Source organism: Ambystoma mexicanum, chromosome 6q (genome assembly GCF_040938575.1).
Source record: "Ambystoma mexicanum isolate Mex_15411 chromosome 6q, UKY_AmexF1_1, whole genome shotgun sequence".
Lineage (NCBI taxonomy): Eukaryota > Metazoa > Chordata > Amphibia > Caudata > Ambystomatidae > Ambystoma > Ambystoma mexicanum.
The window spans coordinates 1,976,104-1,994,502 of record NC_090937.1 but is presented as its reverse complement, the minus strand read 5'-3'; the positions used below and the strand labels follow the sequence as shown (position 1 = coordinate 1,994,502).

The 18,399-nt window shown below is 48.8% G+C and overlaps 1 protein-coding gene across 1 annotated transcript in view; it reads left to right on the top strand.

Moving 5' to 3' along the window:
- NCBP1 (nuclear cap binding protein subunit 1) overlaps positions 1-18,399 on the top strand; it is a 1,187,216-nt gene that overhangs the window by 461,926 nt on the left and 706,891 nt on the right. The window contains exon 14 of the mRNA XM_069630359.1: positions 10,434-10,508. Within this exon, the coding sequence (XP_069486460.1) occupies positions 10,434-10,508 (75 nt within the window). The remainder of the gene's footprint in view (positions 1-10,433; positions 10,509-18,399) is intronic.

The window sequence follows — 18,399 nt, the reverse complement described above, 5'->3', positions numbered from 1 at the left end:
CAGGCGTTGCAGAGGTCTTTGGCTTCTCTCCTCTTCGGCTTCTTGGTTCCAGTGGCGACGTCCTGCTCTTCCAGTCCTCAGGACCCTGCTTTTATGCAAAAGGAGCCCCATTCATACAGCTTAGCTGTCACACAGTGGAGTGGTCATCTTGGCGGGAGGCCCTCCAGCCCATCAGGATAGAGTGCGACATGGGTTACTGAGGCAACCCTGTCAAGGGGTCCTACTTCCCCTCCCACACAACGGACCCACCCCAGACTCAGTGGCGCCGAAAGGAGGGCTTCTTGGCAGAAGCCAGCCAAAAGGACGAACAAAGGATCCCTGACCTGGGTTAGCAGTTTAGAGAAAGACACGAGAGAATTTATATTAAAGTTCTGGCAAATAAAACCTTCCGGAGTAAAGTTAATATAAAAATAAACCGGTGGTATGTTAGAGACTGTCAGAAAAAGTGGTAGCCTTGAACAATGGAAAAATCCCATAGGAAAATATTTGCGGTCGAATATTTATGGTAGTAACCACTGCCACCAGCCAGAAACTTTAGAGAGAGGGACTGTACGGTACCCCCTAAAAAATGAACATAAGGGAAAAACTGTTAACCCTAGTAAGATGGGTTGTACTGGTTTAGTTCATAAAAAATTGACTAGTGAAGTCAATTGGGACTTTACATGACCTGGGAGACAGTAGTTAGTCCCAGGGTATGGAGTCTATGTTTGGGGGTCGCTACGACACCCCTGTGTCACTGCACGGAGGGTGCTGTGTAACACATGTGAATAAGGATGGTTCCTATGGGGTTGAGAAAATCCCATAGACATTAAACACAAAAATAGCCTAGGACACACATAGCAAAAATGCCTGAGTGGGAAAAAGTCTCACTCTTAGCAGGTGAAAAGAAACAAACACTTCAAATCCAGCAAAGCTGCTGGGGGACTCTATAGGTAAGGGAAATAAGCCATAAAATGAGAATTGTCCCTAACACACATGCTCATGAATATTCCCCATCCTCAGCTGGGAAGCCTCAGTAAAGAAAGTCAGTTTCAGTTTTGTTTCTGAACTGTCCTTCTCCTAATAACCAATCACTGGTCTCTGAATCATACTGCCCACAGCCAATGACTGCACTTTACCTAAGCCCCTCCTCTGGCAGCCATCTTCAAATTTTTACTGCACGTTCAAGTGTTGGGAGTCCTCGTGCTTAGCTCTCAAGCTTTTACTGTATGTTGTTTTTTCAGAGTTTTCTATATTTTTGTCGGTCAGTTGAGCCTCAAGCTCCACCGATTCATCATCCGATTAACGGGGACCCGTTTCCAGGAAATTTCTACGCCCCTCAAGGGCGATTTTTTTTTTTTCCGTCGAGTTCCACTTCTTGGAGGATTCCAGAAGACTCTTGAGGCCTACCCCGCATGGACATGGCCGAAGATGAGGGAGACTCAACACCTCTGTTCTGGATTTGCCCAGGATGTGGACTACGGAATATTTTCTAATACGATGGGCACTCCTTGTACCTCTACTGCCTTCACTCGGACCAATTGCATGTGGAGGAGGCCTGTGCGTTTTGCAAGGACATGTCCTCACGCACCATGAAGGACAGTCGCAAGTGGCTCGCCGAGTGGCTGGATATGAAGAACCCGGCGGCATACTTTTTTTTCAAAAGGAAATCCGAGCGGCCTTCTAAGACCTTTGAGGGTGCGACGGGGGCTAACCTAAGGCAGAGCACCGCAAGTCTGCGGGCAACGGGAGCGCTGTTGGTACGGGCCCTGCGGCAACCAGGCCGGGCGCAGCATCGCTGACGCCGTCAATCACGAGCCAACTCTCCGGCTCGATGAAAAGGAAGTTGGACCACCCGGGTAAGCTTTGGGAGAAGGCCCGGGCGACTCCATCGGAGAAAGCCAAGGGGGAGTGAGGCCCCCAACGAGGCGGACGTGGAAAGTGACAAGGGATCTGACGAGAGGCGGCAGGACGGCGAGGAACCGGAGGACACCACGCCACTGCTCCCTTCGCAACCACCACAGGTCGGAGGACATCCTACAAGCCCTGCACACGCTGTGCTCAGAAATAAGGACAAGAATGCCATTGCTTCCACCGGGCGATCCAGCGGCGCCTGGACTGTCGGGGGCCCTCCAGCCAAGCAGAGGAGAGTCCATCCACCACCACCCTGCCATCCTTCACCTCATCCCCTCTGCCGAGGGACAAGACACCGACGACAGCGGCGTCGATGGAGCAGATCTCCCGTCTCCGCCACCCCGGGCTTCTCCGCCCGACGAAATTGGCTCGTTCCACACCATGATCACTAGGGCCTCAGCTGTTTCAGCTGTGCCCCGAAGAACAGAAGGAGGGATTCCTTTATCAGCGACGCGAGGCCAAAAGGAAGACTGTGCTCTCGGTCCTGATGTTGGACCACATCTGGGATGAAGGGCTATCCCTCCTGAAGAACCCATCCTCGACCCCGGCGAAGAGAGACTGGTACGACAAGAAATACCGGGTTCCAGACTCTGCACCGATATGCCTCAGAGCGCAGCCATCCCTAGGCTCAGTGGTCTCTGCGGCGGCCAAGAAGAAATCTGCAGGGTCGGCGGCATCGACTCCCACTTCCCCACCGGACAGCGAGGGGAAGAAGCTGGATGCTGTGAGACGTCTGGTCATCTCGTCGGCAGCGACCTTTAAGGCAGCCATCGCTCTCGCTATCGTGGCCCGCTACGTTGGGGAGCTGTGGTTTATAATGGCCCCCCTCCTGGACTTCCTCCCAGACAACAAGAGGGCGGAGGCCCTTGAAATTCTACAAGATGGCGAGGTGGCTTCGGACCATGCCATCACGGTGGCCACTGACATCGCCAACACTGGGTTCGGCCAGATGGGCAATAGCGGTTGCCTTCGCCGGCGAAGTTGGCTCGGGGCAACGACTTCCGTCAGGATTTACAGGCAAGGGTACTGGACATTCCCTTAGACGGGGACAACTTGTTCGGCCCGGTGGACGAGTCACTGCCGGCTATCAAGACAGACACGGAGACAGCCCATGCCTTAGGCACACTCCAACAGCCGTCCTTTCGGTCCTCCGGAGGCAAGTCACAGGCTGCTTCCAAAGGATTCAGTGGAGGCTGTTCCTTGTACCGTTAAGCGACCCGTTCTTCGTCGCAGGAGGCCTACAGAGGCTGCAGCAAGGCCGGAGGACATAGTCGTCGCCAATGGGCCCAGGGTGGTAAGGCCTCAGCGAAGCAAGACCGCACCGGCCGTGACAGGCCCCCCACCCGAGCATCCCAGTGGGAGGCCAGCTGGCAAACTTCATCAGCATGTGGAAGTCCATCTCCACCGATCATTTGGTGCTGGAGGCCCTGGCCCACGGACACACTCTGGAGTTCCAAAGGAAGTGTCCCTGTTTTCCACCTGTGGCCAGGAAAGAAAACCACATTCCACAGCTGCTGCTAGAGGTACGAGCAATGCTAAAAAAGGGCGCGATAGAACTCGTCCCGTAGAGGCTCCGGAGTATACTCGCTACTTCCTCGTCTGAAAGAAGGCCGGCTGGCGGCCCATTCTAGTTCGCCGCCGCCTCAACAAATACATAAAATCCCAGACGTTCCGGATGTTGATCCTTCAGCACGTGCTGAGACAGCTGGAGGAAGGAGACTTCCTGTCGTCGCTGGACTTGGAGGATGCTCATTTCCACATCCCCCTTCACAAGGGGCATCAAAAGTTTGTGCTTTGTGGTCCAAGGGCAGCACTATCAATTCAAGGCCCTTCCCTTCGGCTTGAAGTCGGCCCCAAGGGTTTTCACCAAGTGCCTGGCACCTGTGGTGGCGCGGCTGCGCCTGCGGGGATCCACGTCTACCCCTATCTGGACGATTGGCTCATCCGAGCAAAGTCAAGGGAACTCTGTCGAGCACACAGCGAGGACAGTTCGCCTGCTCACGGAACTGGGGTTCTCGATAAACGATGCAGTGTCGTGCTTGGAGCCATCGCCGGACACTCTGTTCCTGGGAGCCAGGCTCAACACGGTGGCGTACCTAGCTTCACCGTCGAGGGAAAGGATAAAATCCCTCCTGGGCAAGGTACAAGGGCTGTTGACCATGGAAGTTGCCTGGGATAGGTCATGCAAGTCCCTGCTCGGCATGTCATGCATCTACCACGTTCGGCTGTGCAGACTGCGGATGCGGCAAGAGTTCCTCGACATTCCGTCGAGCAATCCGGTGGTGGGTCTGCGCATCTCGCGGCAGGCTCAGACTTTCAAACCCCAATGCATCAGGAGACGTTGACAACAGACGCCTCCCTGGAGCAATGGGGCGCTCATAGTAGTCTCCACGCAAGAGGCCTGTGGCTACCAGAGGAAAAATCGTTGCACATCAGCGTCCTGGAGCTCCGAGCTGCGTTTTGGGCACTCATGTCTTTCCTTCCATCCCTGAAGGGCAAGGTGGTGCTAGTCTTCACCGACAGCACCACCGCAATGTTCTACATTCGGAAACGGGAGTGCACCAGATCCCCAGCTCTCTCCAAGGAAGCGCAGGACCTATGGCACTGGGCCGTAACCCAGATGTTGTTCCTGGTACCCTTACTCCTGGCAGGAGTGAAGAACACTGTCGCCGACTCACTCAGCAGGGAGCTGCGCTCTTGTCACGAGTGGGAGCTTTGGCAGGATCAGGTGGACCTACTTTTTCGACGATGGGGCAACCCCTAGATCGATCTATTTGCGACCCCGATAAACACCAAGTGCCGGAGGTTCGCCAGCAGGTTTCGCCAGCCGGGGAGCATGGGGGATGCGTTCATTCCCCTGGGTCGGCTTGTTCCTCTATGCATTCCCACCGTTGCCATTGCTTCTGTAACTCATCAGTCAACTCAGACGGTCCCGGTGCAGGATGAGCTTTGTCGCACCTGCGTGGCGAAGGCAGCTATGGTACCCGGACCTTCTGAACATGTCTGCGTCCCCACCAATCAAGCTTCCGGCAGAAGCAGATCTTCTCGCCAGGGAAGGAGGCGCGATTCTGCAACACGACCCGGGGTTGCTGAACCTGCAGGTCTGGCTCATGCAGCGCTTGAGTTTGGAGCATACGAGATCCTGGTGTCAGTCTAGAAAAAGTAGATAACCCCCCCCACCTACTCCCCCAATGATGGAGGCAATGTATTTTGTTGGCCGAAGGCCAACCGCCTCATGTGTCGGTATTAGAAATACGCATCTATCAGCTTGACTAAAGTGTGGCCATTTTGAAGTGATATCGCCATTTTGTTTTTAACTTTCGCCTCTTGCTTTTCTATCAAAACTGCTTTGCTGAAAGCTTATTCTGCTCGACTATTTTATTGTTCATGCATAGAGCAAGGCCGCAAGATACTTGTTGAAACATAACGCAAGCGACCCAGACAGAAATGCCCAGTCTCCTCCCTCACAAGTCCTTGGAAGTAAGCAGCAAGGCATTTAATCATTACACTGGTGCCAGCCAGTCTCGCTCATGCGGTATGAATGGTAGAAACGAACAATTAATGGCTTGAATTATGCTCGTCTTTGCGGCCCCCTTTTCTGAGCCGTGGAGAGCGGGTTGACCCCTAGCTCACGAATAGAAACTAGGAGATGGCGAGGCCTGGAATGTGTCTCTCCCCTGCATGCAGCTTGCTTGCAAAAAAAGAAGCAATGTGTTCTCTTAAACAAAGAACTTTGTCTGCAGGCTCACAAAATTGCAAACTGTTGCTAAAATGAATGTCTGAAGGTTTCGCACTCGTCACAATTGTCAATCATCGAACCCAGTTCAAAGGAAATGCCTTATGGGAGGTATTGAATGTGTCACTGCTGATTGTAAGATGCTCATTTTGTATATATGTAACTGTTGTAGAATGATTCGCTCTCTTGCGTCCCTCGGGGTCTGGAGACACACGTCGTGGGACGTGAGACCCAGTTGGCCAACTGAGACTATTTGCTTTGCAATGAACCCTAGCTTTTGGGCATACAACCTCGTGTCTGGAGTAGTTGGTGTGGTGATTGTGCCTTCTTTCCATACGCGAGGGTCCCCTAGGGGCCCCTTCAGGTGGACTGCAACGAGGTACTTGCCAGGGCGTAGACTCTCAAATGCTACGGATAAAAATGGAAGAGGTTCACCGTCTGGTGCCGTGCACAGAAGGTAAACCCTCTACGGATTACGGCCCCTCAAGTTCTGCTGTACTTGCTGTCGCTGGCCAAGGCGGGGCTAGCACATGCTTCTATCATGATCCTCATGGCTGCTATCTCCCGCTACACCAGAACTCTTGAGGCGATCGTCGCTGTGGTCGCATCGCTTGGTTAAGGAGTTTATGAAACGACTTTTCCGCACGTTCAGGCCGGTGAAGGCTCTGACCCCGGCGTGGGAGCTCAATGTGGTGCTGACTAGGCTCATGGGTCCTCAGTTAGAGCCTCTGCATTCGGCGCCTCTGAAATTCCTATTGTGGAAGACAGTGTTTCTGGTGGCCATCACCTCCGCACGACGAGTGGGAGAGAGGCCCTCTCCTGTAAGCCTCCGTACTTGACATTCCACGGAACGAGGGTCGTGCTGAGGATGCACCCCTCCTTAATGCCCAAGGTGCCGTCGGACTTCCATCTCAACAAGCCCATGTTACCTGTTTTGTTCCCGTTGCCGGCTGAGAGGACTTTGCACTCGCTGAATGTGACTAGAGCGCTGAAGTCCTACGTGGACCGCATGAAGAGTTTTCAGAAGAAATCACAGCTGTTTGTGAACTTTGGCCCTGTGAACCAAGGGAAGTCCCTCTCCAAGGCTTCCATTTCCAGGTGGCTCTCCGGCTGCATCACCACTGTCATCGGTTGGCAAACCGACGGTTGCCTGGCCGTCCGAGAGCCCATTCGACCAAATCGCTACAACTACGGTGTTCCTTTCCGGTGTGCCCTTGCTGGACATCCGCAGGGCTGCTACGTGGAGGTCAAAGCACACCTTCATGAAATTCTACTGTGGCGACCGGGATTCCAAGGACGAGCCCAAAGTCGGCCAAGCAGTGCTGCGCAACCTGTTCGCTTGAAGGTAAGCCTGGTGAGGAGGTAAGAGATGCTTAATGTTGAGCCTTGTCACCTCCTGTGGTTGTGCATGTGTCTACTGCTATGTATTCTTTTATTCATGAACATGTGAATCCATGCCAGACCCCATGCTAGAGAAGGAACAAGTTACTTACCTGTTACTGTTGTTCTCCAGCATGGGTCTGGCATGGATTTACATGCGAACCCCTCTGCGGCTTTTCTCTTGGTCCTACTGCCACTTTACGTTCTACCAAATCTGAAGATGGCTGCCAGAGGAGGGGCTTAGGTAGAGGGCAGTCATTGGCTGGGGGCAGTATGACCCAAAAACCAGTGATTGGTTATTAGGAGAAAGACAGTTCAGAAACAAAACTGATTTTTTTCTTTACCGATGATTCCCAGCCTGTTGAGGAATATTCAGGAGCATGTGAATCCATGCCAGAGAACAGCTACAGGTATGTAACCTGTTCCATACTTCACAATCATGCATGTCAATCACTTACTAAATGAAAGCACATGTTAAAATACCTTCAATGGTCTCTCTAGCATTAATGTGTAAACGTTTAAATTTCTCATTTTCAATGGGCAATTTAAAGGCGGGAAATTGATAGCAAATAACCCTCTCTTTTGTCTTTAGCGGTTCAGCGCCAATAGCATGATTCTGCTTGGTGATGTATCCAAGAAAACACTTAAATTATATTTTTCTAGGTATGCACACACAGTGAGGATGGATCACCCTGTATACCGACCACTCAGATCTATTTTGTCCAGTCTATAATTCCTGCAGACCATATGCTTCTGAAATATTTACTACATTTTCAGGATATGCAGTGAATTCATATACCCCATCCCCTTCATACTATCACAAAGACCAATGGCTCGGATTTAATAGTCCTCTTTGGAGTGTCATTATTTGTCCTTGATATACTTGAATACAAATTTCTTTTTGGCTGACTAAGGCAGGTGGGCGCCTTTAATTACTGGTTTAATTCTCTTTCTGGGCATCAATCATCGAGATGGTGGCCGCTTCCCTCCACGGTCTGGTTCCCTGCATTCTTAGGGCTTGTCCGCTCTTCCCCGCTAAAGGAGGCCTGGTAATTTAGCTTCAGGTAGTCCTCTCCTGCAGTGTACTACTAGTAAACCAAAAATGGGTCCGAAAGGAAAACCATCTTTTTCCATTCTATTCTCCTTTCAATCATCAGTGAGTGAGCAAGTAAGTGCCCCCAGAATCCAAAGTTGTGACACTTTTTTATAGAGCAGAAACCATTCCCTTTAGAGGTGTATCATTTATCTAATCGCTCAATGTATGTTATTGGACAGTGTTCTAAAATTGACATCACACTGAACTAACCCCTCCGTACTCATTGGCACTATTAGTGAGGAGGGCAATCTGATGAAACTTCCAACCCCAGTTTATATTTCTGCAGGTAACCATTGTAACCTTATAAAATATCAGATTTCTTACATTAACGCATAGTAGTCAGATTGCTTGCTCAGTGGAGTCAAATCATGTGATCATCATCTCGATATTGTCTATGGTGGATGTGTTGCAAAGTTTGGCTTTTTACTCACTAATACTTTTATACACAACATGGACGTCTGAAATTAACAGGCCTGCTGGCATAGACACTAGGCATTACACATTGTGCACAGGTTTCTGCATTTGCCTAATTTGCATTAAGATAATGTAAGAAAGGTTTTATGTTAAGCTGATCGGGTTTTTCACCTTGAACAATTTTAAATAAAAGGAACTAGAGGACATTTTGTTCAATAATTAAAACCGAAAATATTCCCAATGTAAAATTCAAAAGGTATTTTTTTCTCCTACATTTCACAATATTAAATGGCATCTTCAGTTGCTCTGGAAAACAGCAGAACATATAGTTTGCATACATATCAGTTCCGTTGGGCTTAGGGCATTTACGCCCCCGAGAATGCCTGGTTATGAAATGCAGTTCAGCTATTTGTTCACACAACTCACCTGCCCCTTGAATAATTGCAGCATCTACCGGTCCCTGTGTCAGACATCCGTCTCTAAAAGTAAGTTCCATTACCGTGAAAGATGGGGGGGCTATTTGATTTCTTGAGGGGACTGCTACAGTTTAGCAATTGTCTGTATATTTGAGACCTTTACCACCGCCCCTGTGGTAGATGGAAGTTGTAAATGAATACAATTTGTGTTGTGCTCTGCAGAGCACAGCCTCCTGGGAATCTGCTACAAGCAGTCATATTTTCTGGTTGGCCCCAAAAGCTACTGTTGCTGATCGTGAAGTGTTTTTGGGGGAGGAATGCCATTCACCGGTTCAAGCCTATCGTGGGACTATTCACAAGTGTAGCATTTAGAATACCTTTCTTGTTTTCCATGTTGCACGTTTCTCTTTAACCAGTGTAACATATTTCTCGACAATCTCACTCCTATCCTCAACACATTAATAACTGATTGTTTCTTCTTTGTGATTTTTGGTCATGTAAAGGAAAATCTACCCAGTGCAAGGCCCAATCCGTGTTTTCTTTTCATTTTCCTTTAACACACATTCCCTGACATGTGTTGTGCTGCACCTCGCATGTTTTTTTTTTTTAAACTTGCCTTTGTTTCTTTGCATCCATTGCTAGTTATTGATTGCCCTGCAATGTTGCCTTGTTGCCACCAAGAGGGCAGTCACTGAGTCCACTGCAAACATTTCAAAAGGGATGCTCACCCTAAAGTTGTTGAAAATGTTAGTGGTTGAGTGGATTTGGCAAGCCCTGATATGGGTGTTTTATGTCAACAATTATACTTTATCGTACTCTACTTCAGCTTGACCATGTAGGGATACTTGATGGTTGCTTGTCCTCATACTTGGATGCAGTTGTGCCAGTGATGATCATAGGTCAGTTTGAGGGGAGAGATCCTACTGGCTTCGTTTCCATCGATGGTTGGTACTTGATAGAATTGCACAAGGATTGCCTAGACAATCAGAATGATGGACCCTCATCGCATAAGAGGACCTTCTAGAGTCTACTATGAGAAATGCGCTGGATATTGGGGTGGAATCTGCTTGTCAACAAATACATTGTACCTCTGCCATTTTATCTTTTTTTTTTCATGCATGAAAGTTTATTAAATAAATAGCCAGTGCAATTGTGAAGCCTGCGGTAGGAGTTACTAGCGGCTGATATGCTGTGCTAATGTTGCAATCCTCAAGGAGCACAATGCTTTTTTGACCGCTTCCTTCACAACAAAGGCATCAGGGTTGTACTGGACAGTATTCATTGGAAACCTTTTGATTGGCTGGGATAATTCTACTGTTCTTGATGTAGCTATTGCTCTCGCTGCTCCCCTTGACAAATACCAAATTTTGCTTCGACCTGTTTAAGATTTAATAAGACCCTGCATGTTGGTTTCTGTACTGTTGGTAATGCATTTCGCACATTTAAAAATAAAAAGATGCTGTCAATGCAAACAAAAATAACTATGTATCCCTTTCAGGTCGGATTGTGTTGCTATGGACCTTGATAGACCCAAACCACAGTTTGTAAAGGAGGTTTTGGAAAAATGTATGAGGTGAGGTTTTTTCCATCTGGTATGTTTATTTTGGTTGTTGATTTGTTGATAGAACACCTATTTTCATTCTTGCTTTGGATCAGAAAAATCTGCATCTGTTCAGCTTAATCTGTTGCCATGCATACTTTACCATGATACTACTTAGGGAATCATAAAATAAAACTGGGAATCGGTGGGAGGTAGATATACATTGGAAACTCAGCCTATTGCTCAGAAATGCTAGTGCTATATCTAAATAAGGGGTAACGAGAGGGACAGCCCTATTTGTGAAAGTACTATGGGCTAAGTAGAATTTAAACGGGGGGCTTCCTGCCACATATATTTGGGTATTCACAAAGGGTTCAAGCCAAATGAACGCTGTGATCTTTATCTAGTATAGTGTTAATCTATCTGCATGATAATAGTAGACACACCCTTGTCAAGACCAATATGAAAAATTAAAACATTTGCATGAATTAATGGGAGTCCCCAAATATATGTGGCAGGACGGCCCCCTTGTTTCAATTCTACCTAGCCCATAGACCTTTCGAAAAGAGGGCTGTCCCTCTTGCTACCCTTTATTTAGATATAGCACTCGCTATAATAGGGACCACTAAAATTGCTAAACGTAGCAAGTGGACCTATGGTTAGGTCACACTTCGGTCTGGCATTTCTGACCTCGAAGTTCCAACTACACTTTTTGTATGTAATTATTTGTGTTGCACTACAAAAGTACATAGATATGTGAAATTTTAACATGTAGTTTGACTTTTTTCTTTTGTCATTAATTTGTCATAAAACAAACAGAAAAATGCCAAAACTGTTGACAAAGTAGATTCACAAGCCAACTAATAAACACTGTGAACTCGATCTAGTATAGTGTTACTCTATCTACATGATGGCAATGGTAGACAGACACCCTTGTCAAGATCAATATGAAAAATTCAAACATTTGCATGAATTAATGTGAATACCCAAATATATGTGGCAGGACCTCCCCCTGGTTTCAATTCTACTTAGCCCATAGTCCTTTCACAAATAGGGCTCTCCCTCTTCAGAGCCCTCCTCCTGTACCACTAATGCCTTGTTGGGCAGAATCCTGTGCAGTTCCCTTGGGGAACACTGCACAAAGATTAAGACTACAGGTGCAAGCAGTAAACCCAATTGGTAGTAGTCGGCACCCCTCAGATTTACTTGGTCGCTGTGGCTGAGCAGTCGGACCTCTCCCAAGAGGAGTAGGGCAGTATACAGAGGATACACAATAGGGCCAGAAACACAGTGGAGCAAACGAACACTGATTAGAGCTTGGTATCAAAAGTATATATTTATTTAAAACACACTTTAGGAAATACACTATGCACTATAGATCAAAGGCAGTTCAAAAACAATCAGAAAAAGTATACACCTCCCTTAATTAGACACGTCTAGGTCAAAACACCACTATTTGTAAAACCGGTGCGAGCGCTTAACTCAGATGGCACTCCAATAATTAAGTTGGAGGGAGAGAAAAAGACAGGACATGAAAATAAAACAGGTCCCAAAGCTTTTCTAAGACCACAGCAAGCTACTGAAGGCAGAGTCTACTGTAGAACTAAAGTTCATAGGCCAGGGCCACTTTAAATGGAGCAAGGTGAAATGTGCCCAAGATCACACATTTTAAAAATGCATTAAAGTCTTTGCTAAATGTTCAAAAGAGGGTGGTTTGATGCAAAAGGTGAAGTTAGAAGGTCTGGGGGCCAACCCAATTGGAAAGCCAAGGATTTAAGGGTCACCTTTAGCAATCCATGGAAAGGGAGGCCATGTGGAACACAGTACCTTTTAAAAGTGAGGAAGCGCCAGCGGTGGCAGTTGTTCCTGGCAGCGGGTGCAGTTCGTGTTTTCGACCAGGGAAGGAGAAGATCTCGTCGAGGAGGAAACTTGGAGTCGTTGCACTGCCAAGGGATGAAACCAGCCGCGGAGTTCGTTCGGTTAAAAGGTGCGTTGCTTTTATTCGCGGTCCTGCTGGACTGAAGCTTGGCTATCTGGCCGCCGAGTGCTTGGCACTGGCGATTCGACCACGGGATGTCCTGGAAGGCGAATGTCGAACTGGTTGTTCCCACAGCAGCAGAAAATCTCTTGTCGTCGGGGAAGTGGTGAGGTCGTTGCAGCAGGGCTTCACAGGTGGTGTTGTCGTTGCAGATCGCTCAGCTTCTCCCCTCTTCGGATTTCTCAGGTCCAGTGGCGACTTCTGAAGTTCCAGTCCCAAAAGCCCTGCTTTTATGCAGAAGAAACCCATTCAACAGCCTAGCTGTCACCCATACGTGCTAAGTGGTGAGCCTGAGCAGGCATCACAGGAGTCAGGATTGCTAGCAGAGGTTTTGGCCAGGCGCGCCGTGAGCTTCCAGAAGGATGTCCTGCAGATGGCCAGAAAGATCTGGGAGAATCCTCCAGGGCTAATGCACAGATGAACAAGAAATTGGACAGCCAGTTCAGGCTTTTGGATGGGAGCCAGTCCTCCTGGCTACCCACCCTGCCACACACTTAACTGGTGGCAGCGGCCTCCTAGTATTCTGAACCATAATCTTGGTCCTCAGCAGCGTCTGCCTCCAGTTGTCTTTCCAAAGAGTACAAAGCCCTGGAGTCTTTTGGCAAGCGTTGCTACCTCCACTCTGGGCTGCATTTGCGGCAGGCCGACGCTCTACTAGTGGTGGCGAACCAGAAGCCATGGCGAGAGTTTGGAGAATTCCTGCCTGGCTGCCCTCTCGAGTGTCAAGCCTCCTTCAAGACCACCCTGGCGGATGCCCGGGCAGTTGTGCAGGACCACAGTGTTTGGTCTCCCACATTGATGCAGCCAGTAGAGGGCAGTGCATGGGGGTCGAGATGAGGTGGACGGCGTGGATGCATGCCACTAAATTCTCCTCTGATGTGCAGGCTCCTGGATCTTCCTTTTGAGGGGTTTGATCTTTTTCATTCGTCCACCGATGACGAGCTGACAAAGACCCCCTCTACGTAGACCAAGTCCTTGGCCATCCTGACTAAACCAGGCCAGAAGTCCTTCCCTCAGTTTATGGGCAGGAACGATTTCAAACACTGCGCTTTCAGTCTGAGGGGTTTCGAGGCCACGGAGGCCTGAGCGGTCCCCCAGCAACCACAGGAGGAAACAGCACAGGACTTTGTGTCGTTTTTTCCACTCCACTCCACTCCACTCCCCTCCCTCTGATCTGCCTTAAATGCCAAAAAGCAATGATGTAACTGTAATGGAACAGATCTTGCCTGTAGGGGGGGCTTGCTGGCTCTTTCAGGACAGCCTGAAGCCTTGTTTCAGGAGTTCTTGATCCTTTGTATAGTCGCCGTGGGCTTCAGTCTTCCTTTGCCTCTACCGTCCTCTCCTCCTCTGCTTCAGATAGGGTCCCCTGCCCTTTTATGGGAGATCCTCTCTCCTGGAGATGTAGGCGGTGGAGCCGGTTCTCAGACAGATGCTCCGGCTTCTACTTTTTGTGGTACCCAAGAACAACCATGCTGGCCTGCGGGGCTAGTCCTGGACCTGTCATTTCTAAGCCTGTCAATGCTTCAAGATAATTACTCCTGCGTACATAGCAGTCATCTCTGTGCAGGGCACTCGATGTTCCCTAAACCTCAAGGATGCTTACCTTCATGTCCCCATCTACCAGCCGCAGAGGACATTTCTGTGTTTCACGATTGTCGTACCACTTGCAGTACAAGGTGCTCCCTTTCGGCCTCAACTAATCCCCTCGTGTGTTCACAAAGTTGGTCCAGTGGCTGGTCTCCTCTGCCTAGAGGGCCATCACTTATACGCTTATCTGGATGACTGGTTGGTGAGGGCCAGCTTGCCCGATGGGGCGGTGTACTGTTGTCAATGACTGGCGACGTTCTTCACCAGCTGGGATTCTCCCTCAACCAGCGGAAGTCACAGCGAACTCCCGCCCAAGATCTGGTATAGCACTACTTTCTGGCCAACTTGACCACCTCGGCATGATGGTTCCAGCACCATCTGGGGCGGATGGCTTCTTGCATGCTCACGGTTCAGCTCCACCTGGCGGACAATTTTGACCAGGAAACGGGTTAACAGTCGTACAGGATTCCAATTCACCGGTCCCCTCCTCCAGATCTTTGTTGGTGGCAGTGGGAGCCCCTGTTGCCCCGCCTGAGCCCACTCTGGTGGTGACAACGGATTCCTTGCTTTTGGGCTGGGTTGCTACTCTGGAGGGCTACGCGATCCATGGCGTGTGGTCCAGGGCCGAAACCCATCTGTATATTCTGCTTAAGCCCAGGGCAGTGGGCCTGGCGCTCAAGGCTTTTCTGCTGCTCATCCGGGCAAGGCAGTTCTAGTCAGGACCAACATCTCCCTGACCATGTTTTACATGAACCAGCAGGTTGGCACGAGTTACCCTTCCAGCCTCTCCTGTGCATGACGGCAGTGTCAGTCTGGGAATGGGCCCTGACAGAGGGGGATATGGATTTCTGTTAGGCAATATTGTATGCAGTAACCCTGTGGGAGACTACACCAGCCTTGTCCTCTTGGAGATGGACAACCCAACCTTTGGTATAGGCCTGTACTACACAAGTTTGTAGTGGCTGAGCAGCCAGGCTTATCTCAAGAGGGGTCAATGTGAGCTGTAGGGGTTGTAAACAGTTTCCCAGTGACATGGATTCAAATAACACTTATACTCAAGGTTTCTTGATTAAAATAATTATTAATTTAACAGTCCGTTTTAAAATAAGCCTCATTTAGAAGGAAGCAATATGCAACACTTCAATATACTTCAAAAATACATTCTTTAAGTTTCAGTAAATACGTAGATACCCTTTTGGGATGCTACACACACTTCCAACACCGTGACGTGACTTCAATTGTTAACACTATGGACATTAATATATCACTTGTACATTTAAGGAATACTGAGATGGGTGGGAAAAGGTTAGGGAAGGAAACGAAGGTTACCAAGTTTCTCATGCAGGTAAGCACTTTTCAATCCCCCAGTGAAATATAGGTTAGCCCTTTCCTAGCTATACAAGTAAGGTATGTCTGACTTTTTGGAGGGACGGTTAAACACCAAGTCAGAGGGTAAGAGTCTTCAGGGAGCCAGGACAGCCAATGTCAATTGAGCAAAGTCCAGGGGAGCTGAGACACTTCTTGAAGATGAGCATAAAAGTCTTGCACAATGTTAAAGAGTTTTGTTGTAAAAGAAATCACTGTTGGGCCACAAGCTCGGAGCCGTGTGAAGGGCAAAGCTGCAAGAAACTCTGCAAGAGGCAGCAAAGGCAAGTCTCGAATCAGAGCAAGCAAGCTACACACAGGAGGTACCTGGAGTCTGAAGAAAAGGTTCCAGCTGGCTTCTCTTCCTGTTGTAATTCCTGCAGGTTCTCTTGTTCCTGGGCCTCAGTCGTGGGTACAACAGGGAGGACGTCTGACTCCTGCACTATGGTTTGCAGGTCGGCGGCAGCAATGAGCCTACTTCAGATCTGCAGCACTTTGCTGTTTCAGCTACTTGCAAATGGCACCACTGCGGTTCCTGGACACCTTGTGGACTTTACTTGCTTCCTAGGTCCAGCGCTCGGTTGAGGTTGCTCAGGCCTGGTTAGTCCTTAGAGGGAGTCCCGAGATCTTCCTGGAGCTCAGGTCCAGCTTAAAGGTGATGCACTCGAATCTGGTGTTCCTGTCCCGTGGCACTCTGTTCCTGCAGCAGCGAAGAAGTACAGCCAGCAGAGAGGGGTTCCAGTTGAGTTCATCTTGGGGCTGATTGGTCCCACCAACCCAATGGGGGAAGTCGTCCTTTGCAGAGCTTCTCTAGTAGATTAGAAATTCGGAGCTTCAACAATGCAGCAGGGCTTCACCGGGCAAACCAACGGTCCAGAATGGTGCAGCAAGCTTCTCTTTAAGTTTCTTCTTCGGTTCCTTCATCCAGTGGTCCACTCTGCCTTCCTTGCAAAAGGCCTTGCCTTTTATACAAGTTTCTCCCATTCATTCGCAGCCTAGCTGTCATTCTCACAGCAGGGTGGCTGTCCTCCAATGACAGCCTTCCGGCCGATCACCTTGTGTGCATTCCTGTAACAAAGGAGACGAAGCAGAGGGAGTTTCGGGAACCTCCATCGCTTCCTGCCCTGCCAGACACGCTGGAGCCAGAGGTGGGTTTCAGCAGTGAACCCTGCCAAAGACAAAACGAACAAAGGGACCAAACCTGGTTTGCCACACAGAGTAAATCTTACGAAGGACCTTTCCAACCAGAAATGGCAGACTACCGTGCCATTTTGACAAAATGGACACCCATGGATACAATACTGCCACTGAGGATTTAGCCTGCGGTTAAAAAAGCACAATGGTAGGAAAAAATAAACCACTGCCAGCAGCCATTAATTGTAGAAAGGATAGCACAAACATGTTACATAAGAAGGTAGACACAAGGATACTAAGCAACCCCTCAGCACTCTATGTAAGATAGTGTGCCGGGTCTACAAAGATAAACGGGTAAGTATAAAGTCAATTTCACTTAAAGGGATGGTCTAGTAAAAATTTTTATTTAAAAAATAGATAGGCAACATAAAAAAAATACTAGCATTCTGTTTTAAAACTTCCTATGTAAAATTTTGAGCTATTCAAGCTCAAAATTCGCAAAAGCAAGCACATGGGCGCATCCATTTTGTGAAATGGAGACCCTCCTGTGCTGGCTTTTGCGGCACTAATGAAGGAAAAGCCAGCCAGCTGTAGTAAATAAAAGCTACCGCTGGGTGGCTTTCCCTTCATTAGTGCTGTAGGCGGAGGACGGGGACCGGAGACCAGAGCAAGAAAGCTGCAGCTGAATCCCAGTTAGTGCTATTTATTTTTTGTTAGAAAAAAAACGCAGCTAGTGCTTATTTTTTTAAGTTTTCCGGGCTGGAGGAGCCCGGAAAACTTAGCAATAAAACCGCAGCTTTAAAAACGTTGCTTCAAAAGCGACCGCAAACATAAATACAACGTTATTGTGTTGGAAAACGCTGCGGTTTTTCTTTCCAAGTTTCTCAGACTCCTCTGGCTCGGAGGAGCCTGAGAAACTTGGAAAGAACAACCGCAGCGTTTTCCAACACAACCGTGTTTGTTTCTGCCTGCTGTGGCTATCACTTTGGGTCTCCGGTGCTCCCAGGGGAGCACCGGAGACCCAAAGTGAAAGCCACAGCAGGCAGAAACACAACGCGGTTATGTTTACATGCCGCAAGGTGTTTCTACCTACAGCTGATTTCCCATTTGGGGCTCTCGGGCTCCCCTTGTCTTGTGGCAGCAGGAAATACTTTCTGCTCTATAGGCGCCATACAAAGGTTCAATATATAAAATTACAAAAAATAAATATCTGGCTCGGTCTGGCATTCAGGTAGATACATGCTGCACATGTGTAGTGGCCATTGGGGCCTACAAGAATCCCTTCCCAGAGCCCATTTTTTTTCAGCTGCCAACTCAGTGGTTAAGGTCCACCTCAAAGGGTTGGCCAGGCTCTTTCCTCCGGTACATAGGCCGTATCCGATCTGGGACCTTAATGTGGTTCTTGCGGCCTTGCAGCGCAAACCCTTTGAGACGAAGGGGGCGGGGGGGGAACATCTGGTTGGTGACACTGAGGACAGTATTATTGGTGACGCTCACTTCTGCACGCAGGGTCAGCGAGCTGCCAGGCTATATCCTCATGTAAGCCCTTCACCACTTTTCATAACGACAAAGTCGTCTTGCACACTCATACCAACTTCTTGCCCAAAGTGGTCATTCCATTTGAATCCGGACATCTGCCTGTCAGTGTTTCCGAACCCGCAGTCGGATGCCAAAAGGGCTTTACATTCCTTGGACCTCAAGAAGAGTCCTCGGTCTATCTCTATCGGAGGAAATCCTTTAGGAAGTCTGAGGCCTAGTTCAACCATTTTGGCGGACCATCTCAGGTGACCCAGGTTTCCG